Source organism: Pomacea canaliculata, linkage group LG12 (genome assembly GCF_003073045.1).
Source record: "Pomacea canaliculata isolate SZHN2017 linkage group LG12, ASM307304v1, whole genome shotgun sequence".
NCBI lineage: Eukaryota > Metazoa > Mollusca > Gastropoda > Architaenioglossa > Ampullariidae > Pomacea > Pomacea canaliculata.
This window is the reverse complement of record NC_037601.1, coordinates 16,389,107-16,410,419: the sequence shown is the minus strand read 5'-3', so window position 1 is coordinate 16,410,419 and position 21,313 is coordinate 16,389,107. Positions and strand designations below refer to the sequence as shown.

Sequence of the window (21,313 nt, the reverse complement as noted above, 5' to 3'; positions counted from 1 at the left end):
ACTGACAGTCACAGAAACGATGCTACTTGTCGACCTGCTTATCTTGCTTATTTACAAAAGTTGGGCTGCCCGCGGTGGCTGACTCAGCAAGTAAAAAGTGATGTTATCACCATGACGAACTGCCTTCCTCCCTCGTCTTCACCTCTCTCTCCCTTTCTCTCTCCTTGCTCGCTTCCCGTGGAGACTTTTTTTTTTTTTGTCGTGAGTAGAGTTGAGAAAAGAGTTAGGGTAGACCGCGTAAGGATATGCCAAGTACGGAAGAAGGCGCCACTTTCAATAATGCGCTAAAGAAGTTAGCGCAGAGCAGTTGCGGAGCTGGCGCCACGAGATGGCGCAACTGTAGTAGAAAGCTGCAAATGGCGGCTGTGAGCGGGGGCATCGGCACATGTGAAAGGTGAAACATGGAAATAACTCGATTTCCCATTCTTGACTGTCTGCAGTCACTGGATGGCATGTGTCACAGTGTGACCCGTGTCCCAGTCATTGTAACCAACACTAACACGTGGACTAAATTCTTGGTTCAAATCCTAATATTTAGTGGTATGTCAAAGCTCGGCGTCTGCGAGTTTCTTTGAAGTAGTAAGCCCACCATCATCTTTACTTCTCTCTTCTTTTGTAAACTTCAACGATAATGTAGACAACATCGATGGCATTGCTTTCCCCCTCCTTCGAGCTTCTGTTTTGTTCCATTGTTTGTGCAAATTGGAGGACTAGGAGGCGTCAATGGAAGACAGAAAACAAACAAACAAACAAAACACAAAATATATAAACAAAACCTTTAACCTACAGGATCAATGGATGCAGCTTCAGTTCCTGTCAACAAACACCACAGTGTGCAACTTATTCTCTGCATATAGATAACTGCACCTTACTTGTTATTATGTCAACCCAAGAAAAGTTGTACCCATTCATTCATTCACTTTTTCTTTATTTAGTTCTTTCTTTTGTTTTCTCTTTGTCTTGCTGTTGAGTAATTAATGTCAGTCCCTGTCTCCAAAGGTTGAAATTAAAAAGGCCGTGGTTCTTGCGGACAGTGAAATGCCTTTACCTTACCACTGTGTTCAATCAAACCGGAAGCGTGCAGGCCACTTTGCGAAGATAGAGAAGCAGCTGCACGTGTCAAAACGTCAGGAAGCTGCACAGCAAACAAGGTTGAGGCTACAACCAACAGCATCAGTTCAAAGAGCCAGCTGACACACCAAAGCGCGTGGTTCCTGTGGACGGCTGCACCTTGTCCTCGTGCACACAAAGCTCGACAGACCCTTCCACACAGCTACTAGGGTTCCATTCCACAGGGCCTGGCCAAAGGCTATCTCATGCACACACGCAGCTCCTAGGGTCCACAGGGTCTGGCCAAAGGCTATCTCATGCACACACAGACACAGCTGAGGCGTGAGACAGGGGAGACAATTCAGAATGGGGGATAATCTCACGAATAATAAACTCTTATGACCGGAAGTCGACCCTCACCGGAAGACGGTCACGGAGGTCGTGACCCGTCTTCCTGTGGTCATTGAAAACCGATGATCCAGATACTGAATAGACATAAATAGTTCTCGCGGACGACATAAACTTAATTATCTGCTCGATCATTTCATTTTTACTCAAGTACACACACAGGCTTCTGTGTTAGTGAAACGATTATAGGCAGATGTGGTGGTTAATAAGGCGACCATTTGTCCAGCTGGGACAGCAAACTTTTCAAACAACTTTTCTTTCATTACAAAGATGCAACTGACTCGAAAGTCGACATCAGGCCAATATTGTCAACTATAAGATTACCGGTATTGAGTAATTATTTGCGTGTGGCCTCCGGTAATTAAAAAAAAAAACCTTGCAGTTTAAAAGAAAGATTACTGTATGGTGTATTTTGTCACTGTGCATTTCCACGACCTAATACCCAGAATTCAATAGCAATCTGTAAAGATACCCTGGCTACAAGTACCGCATTCGCAACATCCGCGCAAAGCTTGTCTCCCCTACCCCCTCCCTCCCTACACCCGCTTGCTAATCTTATTCAGTCGCACCTGTTTCACTTTAATCTTTGTAGTTTATCGACATTCCAAAGCTTTACTAGGTCAGTATATATAAGCCATGGTTAAATGTTTCTTGCGCTCTCCCCGATACATGCGCGCGCACACACACACACGCGCGCGCACATACATCTTGCAGTTTGTTCTGGCCAAGCGAAGTGCCTGCGCATTGAGTGTCAGCCTTACGTTTCATCCCCCGGCTTCACCCTCGCCACCCCACCCGTATACCCTCCTCCACCCCACCCTATGCTGCGCTGCCGCGCACTGCACCGCCAGATGGCAGCAACTGTAAGCTATGATGCAACGCAGCCAGCCGCGACCTTGACCTCACTCCAGCGACTGCCGACACAAAGAAGTCGTTTGGCTCGCAGAAGAAATCCTGCGAATGTGTTCCTTCTTCGCGTCTGCCTACCTGGCCCGCGGCTGCTCCAGCGGAGAAAACTTTTTTCCACGTCAGCTGTTCGTAAGCTTCTTGTGCCGTTTCGGTCTGGCCCATCCAGCCAGCCAACCTGCCGGCCGGCCCACATTCTGACACACCTCGGAGAGCAGTGTTCCCAACACCAGAACGCTTTCACGTGGATGCTACTAACGTTAAGCTTTTAAGACGATCGAGCACTAATCGAGTGGGTTTGTTTGTATCAGTTCATCGAGGGGTGAAGAGGTTGACAGAATATTCACATTAGAGGGGCGCACTAGCTTGATGGCCACGTGGTTTAACCACTTGCCACAATTGCAGCAAAGCTGGGGTTCAAACCTCGTCTCCTGGAGGTTGTTCTTTCTTTGGGTGTGACTTGTTTATAAGGCCAGCTGCTTGATCATGATTGGCTGGAGCTGCTTGTTTGTGGGTAAAACCACCCTGCTTTCCTCGTGAGTCTTCAGGACTTTGTATTGCATTAATTGCAGAGACTCAACATGGATTCCAGCCTTGAGTCCTCGTCAGCTTTAACTGTACTGCAGACTGAGTCATGCATCACCTCCCATAGAAAACAAACAAACAAACAAAACAGTATTTTATTACACATGAGTCCATGTGTTTCCTTTGATTTAATCAAACCCCTGAACTTCAGTTTATCTATTGCAAGAGTATGCTTTAAACATTAGCTGAAAATTAAACACAAGTATTGGTACCATTAAATAAAGAGAACAGTTAATTAATTTAAACTTAACTGCTCACACTGTTTAAAACTAATTACCTGGCATTCTACTCATTATGTCATTTGTTTTTAAGCCAGTCGCCTTTGTACAAGAAAAAAAATCACAGGACACCATGCAAACAAATATATTCATAATAGTATATTGTAATATATAATACATTCATACATATTTATACTTGCATGAAAACAGACAAGCCGACACACATTTTCAACCCATTCTTTCTTCACTTGTCCCTCATGTTGACCTGACAGTACAGCCCAGTAAACGAAAAGAAGACGAAAGAAAAAGATAAGTGCTGACTGCTGCAGCATGGTATAGTCATTTCTACCTCATTTTTCATTTATCATTGTTTGTATTTATTTTTTTTATTAACGATTAGCCTGGAGTGAATAATTTATCTGCTTACAACTGCAACACTTAGCCCTTTTACTTCCTCATATGTCGGCCTGTACTTTGATTATTTGGTGGACCCCCTTATTAACATACATTTTTGCTGCGAATCAGAGTATTGAAAATGCACAAGTTCTAAGCTTTTCTGTCAAGCGCGTGCATGCAAGAGCTACACACTTGCTGTGGGATGGGTGCAGGTTACATGTTAGTCATATGATCTACAGTGCAAGCTTTTGACGCATTTATTACTCAGTTGATGTATTGCCTGCATCTGTGAGCTGGCAAAATCTCTGTGAACACACGGACGTTGCAAAAACCCAGAACTTAAAGCAAAGGGAAAGAACCGCTACCAAGGGATGGAACCCACGAATAGTCTTGACTCTCATGCATTATCCCCCTTGCAAGACCTCCTTTTCATTATTCCACGAACATCCCGTCTATAGCTATTCCAATAAGTTTCACTCTTTAAAAGTTTCCCATTTCGTCAATTTTAATACTACTGGACTAAGAGATTGTCCGAGTGGCAATAATTTTCACCAGATCAAATTTAAAAGTTGTCATTATCATTTTGCTACAAATTATAGTTTGATACAAATTAGAAATAATTACATAGTTCCGTCATAGTAAATTCAGTACAAGTCATTACTTGTATTCTCATGTGAGCATGTACATTTTGAAAGTGCGTTTAGGTGTACCTGTTGTCAAAAACAAACAAAATCCACCCAGTGATAACACAACAATCATGATTGCTTCAGCAAATCATTCTTTATTAACCTTTCAGTTGTTTGTTCAGAGATCACACATTTGGTCAATCGGTATTTAAAACAAAAGGAACCAGTGGATGTTTGGTTTGGCAGGATTGAGGCATTCACTGTGTCCGTAAATGCGTAGTATAGCTTTAGTATTTATTAGTTTACATAGCCAGTAATCTATTAAAACTGAAAACAATTAAAATACAAAACATTTCCTGTCATGGAGGATCAGATCATAGTTTATATGTTTTTGAGATACAATAAAAATAAAACTAAAATGATGTGCAAAGTCTGAAAATCTTACAACCTTGTATAAAATTGACATGCAAAATGAAAAAAGTAAATTAAAGCAGCTGTGAAAGAGAAAAAATTGAAAATATAAAACTTGACTTAAATGTGCTAAGATTTCCGAAAATAACATAGAAAGGTCTAATTTACACAACTACTATCAAGAACATGAAAAAAAAATTCTGCTATGGGATAGCAGAACATAAATATTTATTTATAAAATAGACCTGCACTGTCATAACCACTCACACTAACTACGGCACTAGTGTCATGTATCAGTTACACAGTAAGACTGTGCACATCTAAAATTACATCATACTTGTATCACAGAAAGGATAAAAATATCTGTAAACTACCACTACCTCAAACATGTACATGGGATATGTTTAGGAATGTGATATCATTTCAATTATAAATTGTGTATAAAATGATCAGTGTGAATAAGGGTGCAAAAATTTAATCGCAATGTATATATTAACATCATGAACAATAAAAATAACAATTCTGTATGGTCCGCAATAAGCAAGCATTGATGCTAGGAAAATAAACAGAAAAAGACTACTGAACCCAAAAGGGTTTGCTTCACTCTCCATAAACTTCATTTATACAATTAGCATCCGTTGTAAAACAAAAATAGTGTCCTTTATATATCACTAAAATTATGAAAACTTTGAAGCAACATACTGCTCATGATTAAGCAAGGAAAAATAAGGTCTGACACACACTTATTTGCTCTTCATATAAGCCTTTGTCATTTCTTTGGCAGTAGCACAAAAAAAATGGAATAACAATAAAATGGAATTCCTTTTGACTGTTTTTCAAATGCACATTTTTTAGCAGCTTGATAATTACGATTAACTTTGATATTAGCTGAAGCAAATGCATTGTATAAGGCCCCATAGTGCATTCATTAGAAATATAAGTACTTTAGGCATATATATTTAATGATGTGAAAATGTGAATCATCTCACCGATATGCAATTCCAACTGAAGCTGATGTCAAACCACAGAAAAAGAAAAGACAAAGTATGGATGCTGGATTTTTGGTCATCTCTCTTTCCATCCCTTATGCCTCCACATATGCATGCTCACATGACTTTTTCTGTACTAGACATGAAGTGCAGAGCAAAAAAAAAAAAGAGAAAAGAAAACCCACTGGATAAAATATGAATACATCAGAACAAATTGTAAAAGTCACCCTCAATTTCTGTCTTTTTTGGGTATAATATGACAAGACATACTCATTTCAGAGCACACATATATATAAGACAACACCATTTTGATGTCACATTTTGACACCATTTTCCCCCATACATACTGCAAGCTATCTGTCCCAATGATCCACTTCACACCAAAGCAATATACAATAGTCTGTTAAGTCTTAAGTTACATCCCAAAATCACACCATTTGAAGTGCCATATAAGGGGCATGCCAGACACTGAGTGGGTAAAATAATGTCTCTTCTGCTCTCTCATAAGCATGTTTTACATGGCCTGTACCCTGGACTCCAGGTCTTTTAGCTCTTTCATGATCTGAGTAGGCAAATCAGTGTTGACCTGCTCATCAAAGTATTTGTACACAGCATTCACCTCATTCTCCCAGAAATTTTGGCTAATTTTAAACAGTGCATCATAGTCAACAGGGTCTTCAAGTCCATCTAGATTGAGGGACTCTCGTTTTGGCACCAAGCCGATGGGTGTTGGCACCGAGACATCTTTGTCATTGATCCTCTGCAGGACCCAGTCCAGCACACGGCAGTTCTCCCCAAAGCCTGGCCACAAGAACTTGCCATTTGCATCTTTGCGGAACCAGTTGACATGAAAGATTTTGGGCAGATGAAGCTCGTTAGCACGGCTGCCAAAGGACAACCAGTGCTGAAGGTAGTCGCCAAAATTGTAACCAAAGAATGGCCGCATGGCAAAGGGATCATGCATGATTTGCTTGGCTGTGGAACAAAAGTGGTTAATAATAGTTATTTCCTTTTTTCAATTCTGATTCCTCTCTTCAGTCTAACTCGAACCTGCTGACTTATCACACTTGAAAAAAGAAAATCTCAATCTCTATATTTTTTGCTTCTTATCTATACCAGGACATGTCAAGACCTGATTTTTACATTCTCTTTTTAGAATATATAAAAAGGCCAATTTTCTTGTTGTACATGTGCAATGGTTTGGTCTAGAAGTTTCCTTCTGAACAGGAATTCTTATCATGATAAAAAGACTATAAGCATGCATGACCAAGATTACCTTTGTGTTCAGCAGCTGCTGTGGACTCTGATCTCATGGAGGCTCCCATAAAGACACCATGCTGCCAGTTGAATGCCTCATACACAAGTGGAACACCATCAGGCCTGCGACCTCCAAAGATAATGGCATCAATAGGAACACCCTCAGGATCCTCCCAGGCAGGGTCCAAGATGGGACACTGTGCCGCAGGTGTGCAGAATCTGAACAAAAGAAATAGTATCAATTGTAAAACTGAGTACCTTTTGATAAAAAAAAAAAAACTGTGTTCCTCGTTGATACACTAGCTCTGTTAAGACATTTGCAGTTATGATGCTGACAAAGAGTACAGTTCAGGAATGTTTAAAATTTAGTTTGCATTAACCATTTGTTTTTCAACCTAAAGCTCTAGATATGAATAAAGAACAAAACCAGCAGTCAAAACACCCATAACAGCTCCCTTTCTATTAACCTCCCAATTCCTTGCAAGGAAATCAAATATGCTTAAATCTACTTAAAAATCATTACTCTGAACTTTCATTAGTAATAATTATAGACTTAGATTTGTTATTGTCATGTTCATTTTTTATGATTTGTCAAAATATGAAACTTGTGATTATCTGGGAATTAATGTGAAAGTTAATAAACTCCTGTTTACTTTTAAAGTTGGACCTCTTTGGCTCTAAATTCTTAGGTGAATGATGAAAATGTTTTATTTCACTCTGACAATTTCCATTTTATAGTTGCTAGTCTAAAATAGAATCCTGCACAGACAAAAATTAAAAATTGGAGGCACTTAATGGGATGGAAGCTAGCCAAATGTTTGGAACAAGAATATCCAGTCTATGACAACAGAAAGTACAAGGAATTAGGTAGCAAGTAAGCCAAATGAAATGCTGATACCTGGAGTTGGGGTGGGCAGCAGGTCGGTCACTGGAGTCCTTCCTCCAATCTTCGTCACCCAACCAGGAACGAATTTTCACCCCCTCAGGGATTTCTTGCTCTAGCCCTTCCCAGAAAAAACCCCCATCACTTGTCTCCGCCACATTGGTGAAAATAGTGTTTTTTCTGAATAGTCTGCATGGCATTGTAATTTGTCTTTGATGATGTACCTGTGAAAGAAAAAATGGATGAAACTGGATGCAAGACATCATACCACACAGATTACACATTACTATGCATATCTGAGAAGTGATGCAAACAAAACTATGCATGCAGATAAAATTACAAACACAAAAATGTGGAGCAATATTTTCCAACAACTCCTGACAAATTCAGATTGTACTAAGAGATCCTCTGTTCTGTAGTATTGTTGCAAATTGCTAAGGAATCTGAGAACATTAAAAATCCTAAATGTCCATTTTGAAGGAATGCCACCTTAGCACAGGATTTATGGGATAACGATAGACAAAAGAATAATGCCAAACTATTGCCATCAAGAATAAAACTCACCTGGTGCAACACCAAAAAAACCAGCCTCTGGATTAATGGCCCTTAAACGTCCCTCAGAATCAAATCTCATCCATGCAATGTCATCTCCCACACAGGTGACCTTAAAGTGGGGAAGAGATGGCTTCATCATGGCAAGATTAGTTTTGCCACAAGCACTTGGAAATGCTGCTGCAATGTAGCGTTTCTCTCCAGTTTGTGTGTTTTCGATTCCCAGTATCTGAAACATAAGTAACAATATTGAGAAGTAACATTTTCTTTCTCAAAACCAATACAAAGAAAAATAACAATAGCAATTACAATATAAAGAATGCTTTCAAAAAAATATCAAATTAAAATTACAAGATTGGTATGGTGGTGGGAGTTGCTGACAATGTTTTCAACAATGTAATGCAAATTCTGCTTCAATTTTACTTCTAGGGTGTATCAAACCTTAAAAAAAAAAAGTACATTCTCCAATTTGTTGTCAGTAATTGGTGGAGATAGCCCATCCATCATATCAACTGCTATCTTGCTTGTCTCCCTTACTACATTCCTTTTGAAAGCATTTGGCTATTTCTCCAGGGCATCACTACACTGTGTTGCATCTTTGCTGTCTTCGAGTTTGACTACAGTTTCTTTATTGGATTGTAATTTGATCATCTCATGCAGTGCATGGAGCTTATCTTCATGAGAGAAAAGTACACTACAAAAGTGCACTCTTTAATTTTTTTTAAAATTGTAAAAATAGGTTATATACAATGAAAAGCCTACATCTGTTTCAGATTCTAGGATACTTTAATAACCCTTATTGTTGATGTCTTTCAAGCTTTCCAAGAGTCAAAAAGCTTTCTTGGTCACAATGATATTCAGAGTATATAGCTCATACTTATATATACTTGAAATACATACTTGACTTTGTTACTTAAATGCAATGTCTTCCTGATTCTTGCACAACATGTTTTACTAAGAAGAAAAGCTTAAAAAAATAACTATTAAAAAACTCACGAGCATATGTTCTGCAAACCAGCCTTCACGTTTTGCAAGAATGGAGCCAATACGCAAAGCAAAACATTTCTTCCCCAAAAGAGAGTTTCCACCATACCCACTACCATATGAACAAATTTCATTCTTCTCTGGAAGGTGAGCAATCAGAGTCATTTTTGGGTAGCAAGGCCAGTTGTTGTGCAATGGAGCTGCAAAGAGATGACATTTTATGTTGATAGCAGCTAAATATTATCAAGGAAAGACTTCATAACCTGCCCCTATAATAACTTTTTTTGTCCTTGTTAATACCCTCATTTCCAGCTTCCTACTTTTGATAGTCTCCCCTACCATAGCAACTTGGTTCCTATGCCAAAACGGTCCAAATTGTTCTAAACAATGGATCAGATAATGAAAATCAGAACACGAAACTACTACATATCTCATCTGCTTAAAATCTTCGTCATTATCTTGACACCAGAAGAAAATACCATTAATGTCAAACTATTCTATTCAAATTAATAAGATTTAGTTTTTGTCAAACAATTATGCAACATAAATCCAAGTTTCACAAAAGTAATCTGCATACATTACGACACCAAATTATACTTTCTTTCTTGCTAAAATTGCTCCTATAAAAATAAAATTGTTAAAGGACTGTAAAAATAACACTTACATGTAAGGGGCAAAGGTCGTCCAACAGAGTGAAGGCACTTGACGAATTCTCCATCCTTCAGAACATCCAGCACATTGCTACCCATTCGAGTCATGATTCGCATGCTGGCTACTACATATGCAGAATCTGTCAGCTGAATACCAATTTTGGACAATGGAGACCCAACAGGACCCATGCTGAATGGGATCACAAACATTGTTCGACCTAGGAAAGAATTGTATCTTATAAATGATCATCCTTCCAATGAAATTGCCTTCACTGCTTGCTAGGTAAATTTGTTTAATGCTAAACTGGTCTTTGCAATTAGCCACCAATCTAACCCCTGTAACAAAGAAAAAAAAAATTGAAGAAATGTGTGCTCACCTTTCATGCAGTCAGGAAAACGCATATTAAGTTCATTGTCCATGTCTTCTGGTGCCATCCAATTCCCTAACTGACTTTTAGCACCATATTTTGGTGAAGGAACAGTATCGCGCTGCAGCTCAGTAGATATATATGTCAGTTTTTCCACTCTTGCAACATCAGCAGGGTCAGTCTGAGCTATCCAGCTAAAAGAATTTAATAGAAGTTATACGCTAAGTAAACATATATTAAATACCAATGGTTGTAATGAATTTAACATTAGTTGTATGCTAAGCAAGCATGCTATAAATACCAGTAGTTGAAAGAAAATTACAGAATACATAGAAAGAAAAACCCTGTTGTGCTGACAGATACAAGGTTGCATGACAATCACATATAGACAAAAGCACAAACCTAATGCCATGTTCAAAGTGAACCCAATAAAACACTAAGCAACAACTAATCAACAAACCCAAGAAATACTTTATTATTATCTTCATTATTACTTTCAACAACCTGACTAAAATATAAGAAGAAAGATTAAACGTAGCCAAGAAACATAAACTCATAAAACAGTCCCTACCAATTTTCATACTTTGGTAACCTTCTGAGAATGCCATCCTTCTGAAGCATATACAAGAGTAACTCATTTTCACGCTCTGTGCCATCACAGATGTGCACCGTGTCAGGTTTACACAATCTTGCATGTTCCTCCACATAGTGGCGCACCTTCAAAACAGATAAAAATGTAAGTAAACGTTATAATGTCCCAAGAGGAAATGGTGAACATATATATAAAAGATAAAGACAATATTTATAAACATTTAAATTGAACAATATAAAGAATATAAAACAATATAAAGCATTGATTAAACAATATAAACAAAAATTATAGTAAAAAAAAAATCATTAGAAAATGCTTAAATCTTCTAATCTTTGCATCAAAATATGCCTACATGTATAGCTGTACACACACATACACAAAAATCTGAAGTTCAATGAGCTAGATGTATGCTGCTAAAAATGAATGAAATAAAGATTTATAACACACTTGAATCAGCACAATTAGCAATCTAAACAGAATTACTAGCTATTTGGATGAAGGTAAGCAGAGCATCACCCTACTTTAATTGGAAGACGATCAATGTCGCCATATATAACACGGAAACTCCGGTCTTGGCATAGCTGAATCTGTGGCCTTTTTGACAGAATAGGTGAAGCCTCCTTTAGGAGGTGCCTTGAAAATCTGTAGTGGAAAACAACAGAACATGAGCACCCTCTTTAAGCACCAAAGAAGAGAATGATGAAAATGAAGATTCATGACATAAGCATATGTATTCACATGTTTAGTCAAGTGTTTGAACAAAAGAATACACCAATTTCACATATACATGAAGCATAAATTAATATAATAATATTTCCCTTCTATACCCAGGCTTATAAAGCTGTCCCAAAATTTTATTTATGCTCTCTTTTTACAATTACTTCTGTGTATTATTTTTATATGGCAATAACTTCTGCTGTAAAGATTGAAACATTGTAATTTCATGTAATCACAATTGATAGTGTAAGTCCTGATTCTAAAAGAATATGGAATCTACTATATCAAAATGTGGCTGTGCTTGCAAACGTCTGTACAAGATTGCTAATGTCTTATGAACGTCCTTCTCTGTTTTATCTGATGATTTGATTAAAATAAAAACACGGAAGGCATTCCTGAGTATGATTACAGGAAATATTCAATATCTCTTTCGTGCATCATCACGTATAAAGAAATCATTCGTGCGTGAAGGACGTATCGTAATTAAAATGTATAGGCCTATAGGGCATTCCACGTTGGTTTGGGTTGTTTTTTTTTTAACCACTGGTGACACTGGCAACCATCCGCAAACACGTCCGAAGCACGTAGGACTGCGTGAAGTTCCTATACATGCATTACAGGCGGTGAATATACGTGTCCGAACAGACACACGTGTTACCGAATCCATTGTAAGTTTTCGTATTATCCTAATGTGTGTAAGAGGCTCACAACCTAATGGACATAAATCAGTTAACAGCACTGGTGGTCGGAATTATTTAAGTTTATACGATATTTCTATGTCCAGCGTCACAGTAAATCGAATCCAAAACTAACTTGAAAAGCAGATCAAACAACAATATTAAGAAAAATACCTGAGATTTAATCTCAACAATAAATGATCAATTAAAATTCAACACAATAGTTATTAACCAAAGTTTGTGCCTGAAAAGTGAAGCACAATTTATCAGAGGAGCTAAGGTTCCGTGACACCGCTCTCGCGCAACCACCAAGCACCGGCCGATAAATGTCGATTTAAAAACATCTGTATTTCATTTTTCAGATTCTATTCAGAGTGAATATCTTACCTGACAAATTTGAGAAGGCCCACCATTGTAGCTGCACTTAGTATAGCATCATAATGTGTGATGGGGAACAACGACAGACGGTGCTTTAGAACTAGCGCGTGTCAATGGCGCATGAATATTCCGTGGGGCATGTATTCCGTCGTAAAATCACTCAGTGCTCTCTCTATTTCATTCAAACAACAGATATCCGTAAAAATATAAACTGAGTCAGCCTTTATAATGGTGCCAGGATATAGTCTGTATGCTTGCCCAGTTATCTGTAATAGTTTTATGAGGGACTATTTCGTGATAAAAAAATTTGAAGAGTTCCAGTAGTTACCTGGTCAAAGGTTAAAGGTTAACAACGAAAACGTGTGGCGGACGGCGAATGCGTAATTAAGATTAGAGATTCTTAAAAAAAAATCGGTAGCAAGACTTCGGACATTTCGTTAAACTTATTTAAACAATTCTGTTTTGTGTTTATGGACAGTGTCACGGTCATCATCCGCTTTTCTTCAAGTGTTGACGAATTAAAGGACCAGCAAACAAAAACAGCAACTCGATCATCCCACCCAGAAAAAAACAACATCAAACAAGAAAAAACAAAAACAAAAACAACCATCAACACAAAAGACCCAACAATAGAAATATTAAGCATCTCTCTTATCTACTTATTTGAAGTTCTTGTTTATAGGAATCGCTGCATTACATTTGACCTAGTTGCTGGCACGGCGTAAAAAACACAAACAAACAAGCTGCATTACATATATAATTCCTCATAAATTGGGGGCTGCATTTGATAAATCTATAAATATATATGCTAGTTACTTGTTTTCTTCTTTTTTCTTTGTTGTGTTGCTTTCCTCCAGGGTGGAGTGGAGTTGTTTTACGCCTATAGTTTAACCACTAAGACTTTATTACGGCAAAAGGTCAACATCAGTATAGTTCCATACCCTGTCCCTCCTTCCTCACACACTCCTTTCTTTTCTACTTATAGCCGTTTTCTCTGGGATATGCGGCACATTGAAATAAAGATTTATTATTTAATTGTCTCGACTTAATCTCTTCTTAGCACTGTTATAGCTCTTCAATGGCCGTGTATATGGTTGGTGTTTGTGGCCATTGCAGGCTTTAGTGCCGGCTTGGTGGAACATCTGATGCCGAGGATGTTCAACTGCGCAGCCGAAACTTGAACTCACAGCGAACACTGCACCAGGACATACAACCACCGCAACACACGTGTCCACATAGTGAATTGCGAGATTTTAGTAGTGTAGGTCCTTGCATGTAAGTATTTATAAAGTCAATTAAACTGGCTATCAAATGTATGACATGCGATTCCACATTGACCCTTGCCCCCAGATTCACGTGCAGTCAGTGTGCTAGACTTATGATGGACCTCTTTCGATGGGTGAACTTTCTTTCCGTGTGGAAACGACTTCCACATCTTATCTCTCTGTATCTGTCAGGCCAATGACTCTGCGGTCTATTGTACCTGTCTTTACTGATAGATACCTTAAAATAATATTTTAAAGTCACTGACAAAACGTGCCACTTTTCATAGTTTTTGCACTGAAATATACTATAATATATACAGAAGCACTTTTTTTTTTAGTAAAACGATAATCTCAAGACAAGCATCCACAAAATAAGAGACAAATGAATGAGTGAATGGAATGTCAAGAAAGGAGACTGTAAAGTGACAATATATTTTGCAACTTAAAAGTATACGATAGAAAAAAAAAAAAAAACCCACTGGAGAATAAACGAATAAAGTGACCGTTAAGTTTAAGACACATCATTGTCATACGTAAAAACAAAGCGCTTCTGATTGGACCAGGCTCATTTACAAAAAATGTTTCGGGCATAATAAGGTACAGGCCCTCAGAGGAACGGGGTGTCGGCGGGGTATTGGTACAGACCAACAGTAACACGGCCAATCGAACTCATTAATAAAGCACAAGAATACTGAGAACAAGGAGACAAAAATTCCGCAGTTCTTACCCTTCGTCAGATGGTTCTGGCATTTCTTTTGTCCCTGGCGCTGTAGCTTCTGGTCGGTTCTTCTAATGAGTGTTGCCAAAGCGTGAACAGTGTTCTCTGGTGTTAATTCGTCTCTCGCTCATTCTAAGCAACTCTTCATTTAACTGTTTCCATTCTTATTTATAGCAAGCTCGTTAAAAAAAAAAAAAAAAAATCATGAAAAGGGCACAGGGTGGTGTGAGTGTGGGAAGAGGGGGCGAGGGTGATCAAGGAGTTCGGGGAGGGATATAGAAATCTGAAAGAAGGTCCAACAACCAGAAGTGACCGCTTTGAGTTCAAGTTTTTCTTTGCGTCCTGGGTGACTTGGCAACTATAACAGGCGTAATCGAACCCCGAATAACAACGGAAAAGGGAACGGGTTAATCAAGAAAAGTGTGTGTGAAGAGGGGGAAGGTGTGGATGGGGGACACGGGCGACTTGGGTTTCTTCGAGTGAAAGAAGCTCAAGGGCAGAGCCATGAATCTCTCCAGATATCGAAAACGGTCACTGAATTGTTCGATATATTTTACTGTGCAATGTGTGTGTGTGTGTGTCAGAGCGGTGTGGGTGTGCTATATGGGGGCTGAGGAGGGAGGAACAAACTACATTAGCTTTTGACCTTTGTATCGAGGGTCAAGGTACTTCTCTCCCCCCTCCACCACCACCCACCTGAATGCACAACAATGTCGGTCAACATGCATGCTTTTTTTGCTGGAAGCAGATCATGTTGTTTTCATCTCTCCTGCACTTAGTAAACAGGTTAAATGTTAATACTTGTAGGCCACAGGCCATAGGTCATTTCGTAGTGAACTATTAAGACATTTGCTGCTTCTGTCGTCAAACTCTATGATGGATATAAAATTGTGTTTGATAGTTGAATACAAAGGTGATCGGTGTTTGTGTTTGTGTTTGTTTGTTTGTGTGTGTGTGGCAGAAAGAGAGAGTCCGCGTTTATAAACAGAGGAAAGATGAATGAAAATGAATGTATTGCACAAAACGCATGCAAGAAGGATTAAAGGACTGCTATACCTTTTATCGCCAGTGAGTCGATTCAGAATGTGCAGCCAGGGTACTTCGTGATGTGACGAATGCGTATCCTACACCGACTCAAAAGAAAATGGGAGCAAAACAACTTGCTCTTTGACATGCACTAATTACCCAGATCTTCACTTACAGAGTATCCCAAATACTACATTAAAAAAAACAAATTTTTCGGTCAAAAAGGTTTGGTACTTGCTAATTATGTAACTCTGTAAAAGGTCTGAATCATCCAATCTACAAACATTCGTATGCCATATGATTAACAATCTGAACACTTGATTCCTCGGCCCAATCCTGGCAAAACCCTAACCAGTCCTACCTGAAGATTTTTGACTATTCCATAAATATGCACCAGTCTCAGACATGAATAATGTAAGTTTGCAGTGTGTTACCCCACACGGTATACCATACCGCCGGTAGTGCTGGAATAAATTTTCACCTCAGGCCAGAAAACTGGGCTTTCGGCGTTTGCACCTCACCAACAGACCGGTTTCGAAGGGGTCAAAGTTTAAGGTGCTCAGCGAACCAATACAGTTCGCACGTAATCTGTTTTCTCTCTCTCTCTTCTTTCTCTCAGTCTTAGTAAGTATAAATCACAGTATTAGGGTTGGATGCTGTCCAAGTACTTCTGTTGAGAAACCCTAAAAAAAGCAGGCCACATCACTGTTTATTATTCACCTGTTTTGTCAAGTTTCTAAGGGCGCAGAAAACTGGGAACACAAGCAGTAATCGCAGTTTATTCCTTCATGTCAGGTTAACACAGCTGACGAAACCGTTTATAGCTGCTTGCATCAGAAACACGGACTCAGTGTATGCCACTTGAGGGGAAAAAAAGTTTCATACATTTTAACGGTGCTATACATTTGTCATCAGATCTGTCAATCTTCTCCACATAATACACCCACTGGAAATTTTACTTTCGCTCTGCGTTGTACAAGATCATCAACATCATCATCAACATCATCAACATCATCAATCATCATCAAAATGTATAGGTCCATTTCCAAACTGTGCATTTTTTACCAACTTAAAAAAAGTGATATACACGCTTAACCCTTTCCTCCCTGAAAGACATACCACAAACACATCCACGGTCTCAAAAAAGAATGCAAGTGATTTCCCCCTGATACATCATCGAGAGATATGAATCTTACACCATCTCACTCCAAAACAGAAAACAAGAACAGTGTAAGATAATATAGAGGGTGGGTACTAAAAAGATTTAAATTTTAAGGGAATCAGGTTAACGAGGCAAAATGAACTCTTGATATCGAAACCTTTGTTTACAGGTAACATCTTTTTCAGCAGCAGTTGAAGCCAGATTTTTTTCAGGAGTGTAATGCAAAACGTGAGAATTATAAAGGATTGCTATACCTTCTTTCGCCAGTTTCACTTGAAACAACTACCCTTTCAGGTTTATGTGTGGCCAGTGTGGGCTTGCACACAAATACACACATGGGGGAATCTTTGAAAGCCTTTCCTATCGTTGTAATCTGTTTTCTAAAGCGATTTATGTTCCATGAATATTCCTCCCTAGTCATCGATACAACTCACTGTTTAGAGTGTTTTCAGAGGACTGGGTTCAAGTATCCTTATCTCGTGGACTTTGCACTGTACTTGATTTTACTGCGTAGGTATGAGAACTTGTGTTTCTGTGGACCGGAGCACTCTTATGCCCGGCGCGGACATGTCTCGATCATTCGAACTCATTTTTTCGCTTTTCGTTTTATGGAGTCAACATCTTGTTTATTCTTAAACAGTCTGCACAGCAACCTTCATCAAGTTAAGGACAGTAAGGTACCCCTATTCAATTCCCCCTTCCTACCCTGCTCTAATTATGTCGGGGGACAAAAGCAAACTGCACAATAGCGGAGGAAAGAGGTCATCACCAGAGCGAGAGGGCGGTCGCGGCGTTCTCGTCGCCGATTGGCTGGAAAGCGTCACACCTCCGTCACCTTGGATCAGCTGTTGAAGGGGCAAGGCCGTTCTATATCGAGAGAAGATTCCGTTCGGTTGGGAGATAAGGTTCTATTCGCCGCTTGTCCTTATTTCAGGATAATAACAAGGTAGAAATAAATAACTAAATCTGGGGTCACTTCTGCTCGTCTCTAGTGGCAACTCCTGTCAACCACGTGGAGAAACAATTAAAGGTGCAACAAATGAAAGAGAATACCTGCTTGCTGAAGAGATGGCACTTTTGGTTTCACACTGGTGCTTGCACAGAGTCCAGCTTTTGATTCAGGAATTATTTTGTCGAGTTCAGGGCTTGTGCGCTTTGACTCCGCCTTCATTTGTCTCTTCTCATGGCCGATATACCCATGACACCTGAGTTGGGATCAAGGTTGCTAAGGTATTTTGGGGATATCAGCCATGAGAAGATTTCGTCTGCATACATAATTATAACCAAGCACACTAGAGAGTATGTAATGAAGGTTAGAAAGAAAAAGATCGAAAATGTCTGATCATAAAATAAAATAGATGGAGAAAAAAGTGCAAAGAGGGCAGGAGGTCGCTGATGGCAGGATGAACAATGATCTCATGCCGCTGATGCTAGCTAGAGCAAGAGGAACAATAATTAAAGTCTGGATTGCCTGAAGATTACTGAGAGCCACAACAAACATCGGGCAAAAAAAAAAAAAAAAAAAAAAAAAGCTGAATCGGGTCAGTATTAGCACAGTTTTGTTTTTATTGATATCGCAAAGAAAGGTCAAATTAAGGAGGAAAACTCTTTAAAATGTGACCATGGGATTCCTTCACTCCAAATTTCATTAAGCTAAGATTTTGTGAGTTTGGAAGAAAAAGCAAAAGATTATTCTTGTTGTTGTTATTGTTGTTATTATTATGATTCCTGAAAATGCCTAAATGTCTAAATAAATTTTCAACTGTTTAATTTCTCCACGGATTATAAACAAGTTCTTAGGCACTACAACAGTCAAGAAAGAATTTATTTTCTTTAGCCTCACCACCAGCACAAAGAGGGAAGAAAGGTAAATGAAGTCTAGGTGCTGACACAGCGGATTTTGATACTCCTCGGCGCTCCGTTGTAACCTGACCGACATTTTAAGTCATCGCAAATTAACATGTACTTTTCCTACTGACAAAACTTGCTTACCACATTTAAACAACAGACCTCACAACCACAAGGCTCGAAAATTCCACGACATACACTGATTGTGAGCACAACTGTCATTTGTCAGACGGGGATAGGGTGCGAAGTGTAGGGCAGTGCACAAATTATTACTTCAGGCCACTGCAACAATTCTCTTAGTGAAAAGTCATTTTGAGATGGGCGTTTCCCGATGGCCACACATGTATTCCCATAGAGTTAGGAAAAAAAGGAGAAAAAGGAGATAGAGGAAAGGACTGAATAAAGAAGAACTGAAGCATTGCGAACAATACCCAGCGGCCATTTTGTTGTTTATACACCTGAGTACACGGCGACCATTTTTTTTTTACACCTGTGTGCGTAGCTTTACCTTTGATGTCACCGGATATCTGCCTGTTAGCATAGTCGACAGAAGAACAAATGTAACCGGGGGCTTCGTGATAAAGGGTAAAGTGAGAAGAAGAAATGTCACAGTGATGAACAAGTTACAAATGAACGTCGATTGAAAGCATTCTCGGAGATGTATCAATAAATGATGGATGGGTGTGGAGATGGATGAATAACTGAACGAACAGTAGGGCTCATCTGATCACGGACCGCAAGTCAGTCCAAGTCAGAAACCCACTAAGCAATGGAGACGAGAAAACGAGGCAGACAGTTTAATTAACCCAGTCTTGGCAAGGGGAGATAAATCAGGAGGCGCCAGGTGCATCGTTGGGTGCTGTAGAGGTGCGTGGGTAACCTGAAGCTGTCCGTTAATGGGCACATAGGAGGACGACGAGGTCAACAGAGGACAAACTGACTGGCGAACCTAAAGGGGTGGACAGGCTGCCCAGAGTAACGGATGGACAAGACCGGTCACTCCTGCTTCTCATCGAATTTCGGAGGGACGGCTTGCTGCAGGTGCGGCCAGAACCAGTTGTTGATGATGATGATGATGATGATGATGATGATGATGATGATGATGATGATGATGATGAAAAGCCACGTCCTGAAGTATGGCACAGGCCAATCAAAGTACACGAAACCTCTGTGACCAGAATAACATCTATTGACTTAGTAGGTCGGCATGCAGTCCATGACAACTACTTAAAAAGCTTTTTGCCGTGCATGTCGTAAACCCCGGCAGCATGTGGAGTTTACTACTGTAAGTTTTGCAGCAGTTTACTTGAAGTCTGTTCTTGAAGCAGGACTATTAACGATAATAGACGTATAAATAAAAGGCGGATATCTGAAGATGCAATCGTTAACATGTTCATGTCGAAAGAAGACGTATAAACAGAAGCTCGAATGTCTGAACTACGCGTGGAGTGAACAGCAGCTCACACACACGCACGCACACACAGCGTTTTCCCGCATATCCTTTCTCGAAACATAGTACCTCCATTGCAACCATCGATTTTTCCTACTGTTAATTGTCTACAATACCCTCCCTAGTCTACCTTCAGTCATTCTAGCGAGAAATGCCGCTCCTACTCCAGTACAGGTTGCATTTAAACCCGGATGGGTGGGGCGGCAATGGATTGAATTCGCTTTAAAAAGTATAAGTATACCCATCCACGGGGGGTTTGGGGTGGAGGGGAATAGGTGGGGAGAGAACCTGATGCATACAGGATATGGCTTCAAAAGCTATGATTGTATTTCAGATTGCCATCTCCAATCCTTAAAAGGCCCAAGGAGTGACACGCACAACAGTCACGTGATTTCTGGAGTCAGCTGCTTGTGGCTCAGGTTTTCGTTACCCTCCCGCTTCTCCTATCCGGTCACCCCTCAAAAACAAAACAAACAACAAAAAACTACAGCGACTGAAAATAATTAGTAACAAACATTATTTATATGAACATGTAGTTCTCAAACAGAACTCGTTAAGGGTCTAACAGAATGGAGCTCTCGTCATCCAAAGGAACGATATCCCTATCCGTCATCTACAAGTCTATACATATCTCCATCCACGGGGAAACATCCTCAAGGCCCACGGATGCACTGAACTGAAACATCATACCTCCATACTGAGTAAGCATGTCTATGCATATTTCTGGTGTCACCGTGCGTGCCGTGGCATGAGAATGAAAGAAGGATCGAGAGAGTGATAGTAGGGAGTGGGTGTTGGTGGGGGAAGTAGACAAAGATCAGGCGACTATGTTGTTCCATCCTTCAGCTTCCCTCCTTCAGCCAAGCTTCTTCACACTCTCCATCACCAGAGGTGACTGTGTGGTTCCACGCCGCAGTCTGCAGCTTTCACTATCCTCGACTTGAATGTCGAACCTACTGAGTGGCTACTTGTGACTGTTTTTGCGAAGGACACAGAGGCTCAATCCTGACCGCCATCATAAAGGTTTAGTTGTGTCATTGATGTATGGACATTCAGGTAGAGCTCGACCCATTGTTTATCTAGAAGGCTGTGTACTTGCGCAGAAGAGCGATCATCCGTGACAAACGCTATATGGATGACCAGGACCTAGCCCTGACATATTAATTTATTATTCAGGAACTCCGTGTGATTGATATA

At 39.7% G+C, this 21,313-nt stretch overlaps 1 protein-coding gene across 1 annotated transcript; it reads right to left on the bottom strand.

The window, feature by feature from the left end:
* Positions 1 to 4,323: 4,323 nt before the first annotated feature.
* Positions 4,324 to 13,612, bottom strand: LOC112576960 (phosphoenolpyruvate carboxykinase, cytosolic [GTP]-like). The gene is given in 11 exon segments (XM_025259856.1): positions 4,324 to 6,564; positions 6,866 to 7,065; positions 7,745 to 7,908; positions 7,910 to 7,953; positions 8,294 to 8,510; positions 9,278 to 9,465; positions 9,930 to 10,133; positions 10,293 to 10,477; positions 10,855 to 11,000; positions 11,397 to 11,517; positions 12,657 to 13,612. Coding segments are annotated over 11 exon segments (1,956 nt in total). The 5' UTR covers positions 12,683 to 13,612; the 3' UTR covers positions 4,324 to 6,103.
* Between the last annotated feature and the right edge of the window lie 7,701 nt (positions 13,613 to 21,313).